The sequence below is a fragment of the Acomys minous genome (assembly GCF_964271855.1).
Source record: "Acomys minous genome assembly, contig: SUPER_14_unloc_2, whole genome shotgun sequence".
In the NCBI taxonomy this organism is placed as follows: domain Eukaryota; kingdom Metazoa; phylum Chordata; class Mammalia; order Rodentia; family Muridae; genus Acomys; species Acomys minous.
In genome coordinates, this window is record NW_028182184.1 from 137,009 (window position 1) to 146,358 (window position 9,350).

The window sequence follows — 9,350 nt, forward strand, 5'->3', positions numbered from 1 at the left end:
AATCTTTAATTTTAAAAAGGGGACAGTGCTTGAAAAGATAGACAGACACTTTCTAAATGCCTTCTAGTTCTGAGAACCCACTGCTCTCCTGCCCACAGTGAGACTGCAGATACAAACATGGCTTCTATAATGGTGCTTTCATTGTTTTCAGGACACAGGACAAAGCACTCTGTCAACTGGCACTTCCAAATGTTCATTTTAATCAAGGACGCCAATGAAAACATGTTGTCTGCTGAGGGTGAACGGCTCACATTGTAAGCACAGTTATTTAACACTGTTGACCTACAGGAAGTCAGTCTACTTTTATGGACAAAGACGTCTGAGTTTAGCCAGGTATGTTGGCGCATACCTTTAGTCCCACCCAGTACTTGGGAGGCAGAGGCAAGAGGATCTCTGAGTTCCTGGCCAGCCTGGTCTACAGAATGAGCTCTGGAACAGCCAGGGCTACACAGAGAACCCTATCTCACAGTGACATGCTAAAGAATGGTTTGTTACTATCAATTTTTCTTGAGTTCTTTATTACTGTTTAAAAAGCACATGTGACTATAAAGACCTGCATTTTCTTAAGCTAGGTGATAGCCACATCTCCACAAAACAAGGATATTGTTAGTGCTGTTGTTAACACAAGAAACTGGAAAGGTATATTAATGGTTTTGGTGAATTATAAACATACCTTTCAGGAATGTGTTTTGGAATTTCTATATCGAGTGACTTCATGTGTAGGAGCTTTATCCCAGTCTCCATCTTGTTTGCAGCCACTACATCACACGCAAGTTCATACATGGTCTTGGATAACTCACAGGCATATACTGAGTGTGCACCAGCTTTTTTAGCAAACATGCTGTAAAAGAAGAAAAATCCATTATATCTTTTTCCAATTTTAATAAAATTATGATGCTTCAAACATTTTTCCATTCTTTAATATAACCATCATTTGTTCTGCATTAAAAAAGCTTGAGGCTAGCGAGTTGGCTCAATGGGTAAGCATTTGCTATGCAAGTCTGACGCTCACAGTCCAATCCCTGCAGCCCACAGTGGGAGGAGAAAACTGATTCCTGAAAACTAGTTAACTTCTGACTTCGCATACTGTGGTGAGCAAGCAGGCTTGCAGGTGATATATGTACACGTACACAGAAAGTAATAATAATAATCTAATTAAGAGGTAAGATAAGGCCAAGTATGGTGGTTATGTGCCTTTAATCCCAACACTTGGGAGGCAGAAGCATATCTTAGGAGGATATCTCTGTGATACCCAGGCCAGCCTAGTCTACACAGCAAGCTCCAAGGACTACACTGAGAAACTCTGTCTCAAAATAATAATAATAACAATAGCAATAAATAAAAAGAATGAACTAATATACTTGTTTAAAAACAAATCATTTGCCAGGCGTAGTGGTGCATGCCTTTAATGCCAGCACTATAGGAGGCAGAGGCAGGCAGATCTCTGTGAGTTCAAGGCCAGCCTGGTCTACATAGTGAGTCCAGGACAGCCAAGGCTACACAGAGAAACCCTGTCTCGAAAAACCAAAACCAAAACAAAACAAATCACTTGCCAAGCACGGTGGAGCACACCTTTAATCCCAGCACTCGGGAGGCAGAGGCAGGTGGATCGCTGTGAGTTCATTCAAAGGCAGCCTGGTCTACAAAGTGAGTCCAGGACAGCCAAGGCTATATGGAGAAACCTTGTCTTGAAAAAAACAAAACAAAATCTAAAATTTATTATGCAGAATTTCAGTAATCCCAAGTTGCTCTTAGTTTTCTTGAACTTTTTTTTTTTTGGTTTGAACTTTTGATTAGTAAAATCATAGAAAAAAAGTATAAAATTAACAGTTCTATCAATAACACTAACAATATTATGAGAAACAATTACTATCTTTACAAACCAATGTTAGAGTTTGTTTGTTTGTTTGTTTTTTGAGACAGGGTCTCTCTGTGTAGCCTTGGCTGGCCTCAAACTCACAGCGATCCACCTGCCTCTGCCTCCCGAGTACTGGGATTAAAGGCGTGCGCCACCATGCCCAGCTCAATGTCAGAATTTTGGTATCTAACAAACCTGTTTAATTCATGTAAATATAATAAAAGTAATAATTACAACAAACCTCAGTATTCCAGTTCCTGTGCCAATATCCAAAACACTTGTGGACCCCGAGCCCACCGCCTTCTGGATCGCTGCATTGTAAATCCTATTCCTCCTGGTGTCGTTAAGCATGACGAAGTGCCAACGTTCCACCAACCAGTTTGCAACGCGATAAAAGTTCTCCTTGGCGTCACTGAAATCAGGGTTTAGCTTCACCGCTCTATGAAAATACCCAGCTGCCTCATCTCGAAAGCCCATTCTAGATGAGGAAGAGACAGAGTACGTTCACCTCCGTGTGACCAACGGCGGCGGCGCCCCTGTTGGTGCACTAACCCAGCCTGAGCATCCTCACCGCTGCCCCCAAGCCCACAGCAGTCCACCTCCTCTGCAGGTCATGAGCACGGCACGCTCCTGACTTCTTTTCTGAGTTTCTGCCTGTGCATCTCAGATGTCCTAGGGCACCCCTAGGTGGAGTGGAGGCGTCCAAGGCATTGACTTGTACTGAGCTGAATATGAGCAGATTAAAAAAATAAGACAAAGAAGAAATACTACAAGTCATCTGAGCGCTGCTTCTCAGAAGTGATGAAGAACTCCCTGTCACGGTTTAAGAGTTAATCGTAGGCTGACTGCACTGCCCACGACCAGAGTGCATCTCACACACCACCAGACTCAGCAGCTTCCAAACTGGTCTGGACTTTGCTCAGCCTACTTACCCACTCCCTGACCAGAGACATAAATTTCTACAAATATCAAGTTCCATACACAGCTGTTGTCATAAACCAGCAATTTACGGGCCACACAGTCAATACAGCAGAACAAATGGAATTCTTCTCCCTCTCACTTTAGGCACCATCCATTCTAAAGAAACTTAATCAGACGATTCATTCTGAACGTGGTTACGACAAATGAACCATCTAACAAAAGGGCAGTGCGATGTTAAATTGTAAGTGCTCGTGTTTTAGTTTAAAATGAAAACATTAAGGTCAGTATATGTTATTTCTTTGTTACCCTGAAGGCAGAGATATCTTGTTTATATGCTGGAACTGCCCAGGACACATGATAGTAGAAAATACATGGTGTTAATGTAAACAAGCCTCACCATGCTAGACCAAAGTGTGTAAGGAGGACGATGGCTGCTCAGTTCCTTTACCTTGTCACAACTCTACACTGTACACACTCCTTCCCCAGAGCCATGGCTCTGCCCCGTCCTGAGTCAAGTAAGGGCCCTTGGGAGTAGGAGACAAACTACTAGGTTGATTATCAACAGCCAATAGACTCCAGATACATTTAAGAGAAATTCTGTGGTCATTTACACTTTGTGGTTCATTACTAATAACATTAATGATTTGAGAGAAAACAACAACGCATGAGAACAGCTAGAAGGAATATATAAAATGAGATTCATTTATTAAATTCCTTAAAGTTGAAAGTACAACTTGCCAATCTGGCAGAACAATGCTCTTTCCCCATTACTTTAAAACTTTCTAACTCAAAAGCAATGCTGGCCTTTGGCTGTGGTTCCTGTAATTCCTTGGCAATGCTTATGGCTTGTGATGGTGTGCATAAGAGCTCACGTGGCAAGCCTGACTGGGATCCCTTGAGACGCCTGCTGACATGTGGGTACTCACACTGGGAAGGGTTTTGCCTGCCTTAACTGACGATGAGTGCTTCCACGCGCCTCAGTGTTTGTATAAGCAATGTGATTGCGCTGGACAGGACTTTTATTCTAGAGTCTAGAATTTGGGTATGCATCATATGGAGGTGGTACCTGAGTATACCGCCTCCAATAAAAACACCGTGTACTAGGCCTCAGAGGAGCTTTCCAGATTATAAACATATGACTCAGAGTAAAGGTGGAAATGTGCACTGTGACGTCAGAGAGGACCTTGAGGACTGCTCTTGGATTCTCTCCAACGTTGCCAGTGTTCTCTTTCCTTTTGCTGGTTTTGCGTTCCAATCAAACTAAGACAATCTGTTAATGACTTACTACCAACCTCGCCCATTTTGTCTGCTGTGCAAAAAACTTACACGGCCTTCTAACAGTTTCCCACAGTTGCTAAGAAGACACTGCAGGAGGGAAGTTTTGCCTTCTAGTGCCACTATAGGCAGGGTTTCTCCAGAATCACACGCCCTGTGTTCATGGAAGGCAACAGTGTTCCAGCGCATGGCACCAGAGCATGCAGTGATGGGCAGCTACTCTAGAACTCTAGCCTAGTGGAGAGCTCCTTAACAGTATGCTCCAAAGTTTATACTTCCCCATTAAGCTTTCTCTGGCACCCCAAAAGGAAAAATTCTAGCATTTTCCAAAGAAGAGATTCACCAGCTTTCTGGCATCCTGTGAACCACAGCTATGCCTTTTCAAACAAGGACTGGATCTGAGCCCAGTAAGGAAAACTCTCCCTTGAATATGTCCTCAGCGCTAGGGGTGTGACTCATATAATATACTATAAAATTGCCATGGACCAGCAAGACGGCTCAGTAGGCAAGGGTTCTTGTCACTAAGCCTGAAAACCTCAGTTCAATCCCCAAGACCTAGCTCATGGAAGGAGAAAACCAACTCTCTCTGACATCCACAGGCACATCTTGGCACATGAACCCACAACACAGGTATCCGTACACATGTACCCACATGTACCCAAATAAACCTGATTTTTAAATTGCTAGATTACATACCATATTCACATATCATTCCTATATTCTTTTTGAGTCTCACTCACGTTGCTTATATTACATTTCCCTATTCAAAGGACTGTATGCACAGGCAGAGTCGGGCAGAGATGTAATCTCCAGCTGAAATATCACCTAAGCCCACAGGTTAAAGACCAGACTGAGCTCGTGGTAAGCCTCCATCTCAAAACCAAACAAAGTAAGTTACTGCATAACTTACACTCGCCTTGGACTGGTAAAAAAAAAAAAAAACAAGCCTCATTGTAGTGAGGTCACTACAAACCTGAAGAGATGCTCTCCCATGCTATTGCAAATCACTTCATCATCAGGAAACAGCTCCAAGGCCTGCTCATAGCAGCCAAGTAAGTCTTGTACTCTACTGAGTGCATCAAGCTCTTCAGCCCACTTGAAAAGTGTATACTGAAAAGTTTCCTTCACAAACAAGAAAAAAAAATTACAAATTAGTAAACAAGAAAGAATTCATAACTCTAGCTGAAGATTCCAACAAATGGAACTATAAATGGAACGATGACCTGAAATTGCTAATTTTTAGTATGTGCAGTTTGCCAAATGTGGTGGTTTGAGTAAGGACAGCCCCACGGGCTCATACGTGTGAGTGATGGTGATACAGCTGTCTCTAAGTCACTGCTGTTCCTGTAAGTAACCCCAATAAAACTCACTGGTTCACCAAGTTGGACTTTGGTGGGATCCATATTTTGGTCTGTCATGGGGTCCCTATCTAGAGTGAGTATGTATGTGTTTCGTCCCCCAAGTTTGGTCAAAAAAAAAAAAACATATCCTAACTGCACTATCTTTAAATCAACACCTCCTGACAATCCATACTGTTACGGCTTAACCTGACCGTTACAGTCACTTGGTACAATGCACCAACTTCCTCCTCACTGCCAACCTAGCCCGTCTCATTTCCCTCTAACGGTTTGCCACGACACTGAACTATGGAAAGAAGGCAGGCTCACACATTCCAGCTTCAAGTCAACGAACTTTACACACAAGATTCAACACCTGGAACTGAATAACAGTTTATTAGAAAGATAAGGATAACGAAGGAGATTCTTTTCTTACATGGTAGATAGTCTAGATACCTAGGTCTTACACGAACAGCTCAACAGTTCTTCCATAGGTTAGTAGATTGGGGAGCTAGGAACACTGGTCAGTAGCTGAGCACTTTCCTGGGATGCCTAAGGCCCTCAGTTTCGACTCCGGTAACAAGAAAAATGAGTAAATAATACAAGCGCTAAGGGGCTGAGGAGATGGCTCAGCAGGTAAGAGCAGTGCTTGCTGCCCTTGCAGAGGACCCAGGTTCAGTTCCCAGCACTCAGCTGCTTACAACTGCCTATAATTCTAGTCCCAGGAAATCGAGCCGGGCGGTAGTGGCGCACGCCTTTAATCCCAGCACTTGGGAGGCAGAGGCAGGCGGATCACTGTGAGTTCGAGGCCAGCCTGGTCTACAAAGTGAGTCCAGGACAGCCAAGGCTACACAGAGAAACTCTGTCTCAAAAAACCAAAAAAAAAAAAAAAAAAAAAAAGGAAGAAATCGAATGCCCTCTTTTGGTCTTAGATACACGCACACATGTAGAATGTGTGTACATATACATACACACACATGTACACACATATATACACACACATATACATACACACATACATATACATGCAAATATGCTTACATATTAAATTTATTGATTTATTTTTGGTTTTTCAAAACAAAGTTTCTCTGTGTAGCCTCGCTGTCCTGGAACTCACTCTGTAGACCAGGTTGGCCTCAAACTCAGAGGCCTGCCTCTGCCTCCTGAGTGCTGGGATTAAAGCTGTGTGCCACTACTGCCTGGCTATGTACTAAATTTAAATTTTTTTAAACGCAAGTTTAGTGACTCAGTGTGACTGAAGTGTGGGTGTAGGCAGCAGAGAGAATATCAAGAAAGCAAACAGAAGCTTGAGGCTTTTGCAAAGAAATATGAATTTGGTTTCCTATAAAAGGAAACCAGAAGCCAGGCGTGGTGACGCATACCTTTAATCCCAGCGCTTGGGAGGCAGAGGCAGGTGGATCGCTTCGAGTTCGAGGCCAGCCTGGTCTACAAAGTGAGTCTAGGACAGCCAAGGCTACACAGTGAAACCCTGTCTGGAGAAAAACAAACAAACAAGCCAGTTGCTAAGTCCTACTGAATGCTGGTTATTACGTTTGTTTGTTTGTTTGTTTGTTTGTTTTTTAAAAAATAGGACAAGGGCTCACACAACCCAGGCTAACCTCAAACTCATTGTGTAGCTGAACTTCTGAGCCCCCCTGCCTCTACCTCGCACATGCTGGGATTACAGCTTATCCTTGCCACACTAGGTTTAGCCCTCGTGCCCAATTCTATCAACTGAGCTACATCTCTGGCCATACAGCTAAGTTTTACGTAATTATTTTTTCTGTGTTGGGACTGGAACTCAGAGCCTCACACCCAGGGCCATTCTAAGGCAAGCTGTTGTCCAGGTCTATCCTCCAAGCCAAACAACTGCCACGTTGGGGGTGGGGGGGCGGGAGATAGCTGTGCCACCTGCAAAAGATCACACCAGATGGACCTGTTGACCTTTTCAATCCCTCCCAGAACGGCAGGCTGGGTCACATGACACTCTCCTGCTGTTCCATACCACCTGTTTTTGTTTTTTTAAAGATTTACTTATTTATTTATTTATTTATTACATATACATTGCTCTGCCTGCTTGTACCCCTGCAGGCCAGAAGAGGGGACCAGATCACATTCTAGATGGTTGTGAGCCACCATGTGGTTGCTGGGAATTGAACTCAAGACCTCTGGAAGAGCAGTCAGTGCTCTTAACCACTGAGCCATCCCTCCAGCCCCCTCCATACCACCTGTTCTGAGCAATACTATCCTAACTGCACGGCTTAGGGTACAGTCTAGAGCAGTGGTTCTCAACCTTCCTAATGCTGTGACTCTTTAATACAGTTCTTCATGCTGTGGGGACCCCAACCACAAATTATATTCATCGCTACTTCATAATGATAATTTTACTACTGTTTCAATTGTAATGAAATACCTGATATGCAACCCTGTGACCAGGTCCTGACATTTCTACGAGTTACAAAAGCCTAATGCTACTGACATCTAGTGGGCAGAGGACGGACCAAGGAAGACAGTATACCTTCTGCACACGATAACGCAAAACCTCCAGCGCAGGGCTAATTTAAATTAGATACTGAAGGAGAGAAAGAATTACCCTGCCTCGTTCGCATTTACGGGGCCTTTGAAATCTTAAGTGAGGCAGAAATTTTGAAAGAGGTGTGTGACAACTCTTGACTTTTGTTACTAAAACATCGCTGTATTGAGAGGGGCTGCAGAGAGCCTCAGTCTATCTCTGTCTCTCTCTGTCTCTGTCTCTCTGTTTCTCTCTCTCTCTCTCTCTCTCTCTCTCTCTCTCTCTCTCTCTCTCTCTCTCTCTCACACACACACACACACACACACACACACACACACACACACAACACACACACCCCACCCTGTTGTCGCTGTCAAGATCGCAGGGTTTGGCAGCCACCGGGAAGGAAGGCCTCACCTTCACGTCGTCTTTGAGCTCTGGCGCCAGGCTGAGCACTAGGAGGTAGTGGGCATAAGCAGTGCCGAAGTCCTGGGCGCCCAAACAGTGCTCAGCGCTCTGCAAGGATCGCGCCACCAGCCGGTCCCGGCCGGCCGCACCTGCGCCACCACCCCCTGCTCCCCGGCGGGACCTGGGCCTCGAGTTCGGCATGGCTGAGTCTCCGCTCGGAAGCCCACGAGGAAGACGCCCTTGTCCGGAAAAGAGTCTCCAAGCCCAGGACCCAAGGAAGCAAGAGAACACACAGAGGTTGGAGGAGATCACCTCCACAGAGTGGGGAGCTCCGCCTTCTCAGCAGCGGACGGAGCTGCGCGCGCACCGGGCGGCGGCGCGCTGTGATGACGTCACCCGGCGAGCCGCGCGCGCGCTCTCGGGGAAAGCGCCGGCACTGCTAACGCCGAGGAGTACATGGGATGTAAGCCCCTTCTGCTCCGCTGTCACGTTGCTTTGGCCGGCCAGGTTTCCCACCTTGTACAGTGTGCCGCTGCGAGTCTCAAGACTCTGCTCGCGTCAGGCGTGCGCGATGCTCCAGGCCTCTGGATCTCAGCGCACCACTCGTACTTGTGCAAAACGAAGTAAAAAACTCATTAAATTTGGCCATGGTGTAGTCTCTTAGCGTCAAGTATTCTCACAAGACCCAATGAGGCGGAACTTTGGATCACGCTCCATAAACGCGATCTCTCTGAGAACTACTTCAAGGTTGCACAAGTCACTGGGATGGGTACAGCGGAATCCGAATTTCCTAATCCCTGTTACATTAGTCAAGTGTTTCTCCTGCTCTTTAGTTTTGCTTGTGTGCTTTCCAAGCTATTCATATCCTCCTTATGTGGTGCTTTCTGAACTAAGCAATGTAGAATTTAACTATACAGCATTTCTCTAATAAGATGGAAAAACACAGAGAAAGCCTCTACACCTAATGGGACTGAGTAGAACATAAAGACCAGTAGACTTGGGGTAAGGGTTTTATTGTTCCAGCCCATGCTTTTCCTCT

General features: G+C 45.0%; 1 protein-coding gene across 5 annotated transcripts in view; it reads right to left on the bottom strand.

The window, feature by feature from the left end:
- The window catches only part of LOC311583967 (protein arginine N-methyltransferase 9-like), a 79,609-nt gene extending 70,903 nt beyond the window's left edge, over positions 1-8,706 (bottom strand). The window contains exons 1-4 of one of the 5 annotated variants that reach the window (XR_014774731.1): positions 8,321-8,706; positions 5,028-5,176; positions 2,100-2,336; positions 674-841 (exon numbers count right to left, since the gene is read on the bottom strand). Coding sequence is in view for 4 of the 5 variants with exons in the window: in XM_084803386.1 (XP_084659512.1) it covers positions 674-841; positions 2,100-2,336; positions 5,028-5,176; positions 8,321-8,512 (746 nt within the window). In the remaining variant the exon portion in view is untranslated. The remainder of the gene's footprint in view (positions 1-673; positions 842-2,099; positions 2,337-5,027; positions 5,177-8,320) is intronic. The other 4 variants (XM_084803386.1, XM_084803385.1, XM_084803387.1 and 1 more) reach the window with 4 other exon arrangements.
- Between the last annotated feature and the right edge of the window lie 644 nt (positions 8,707-9,350).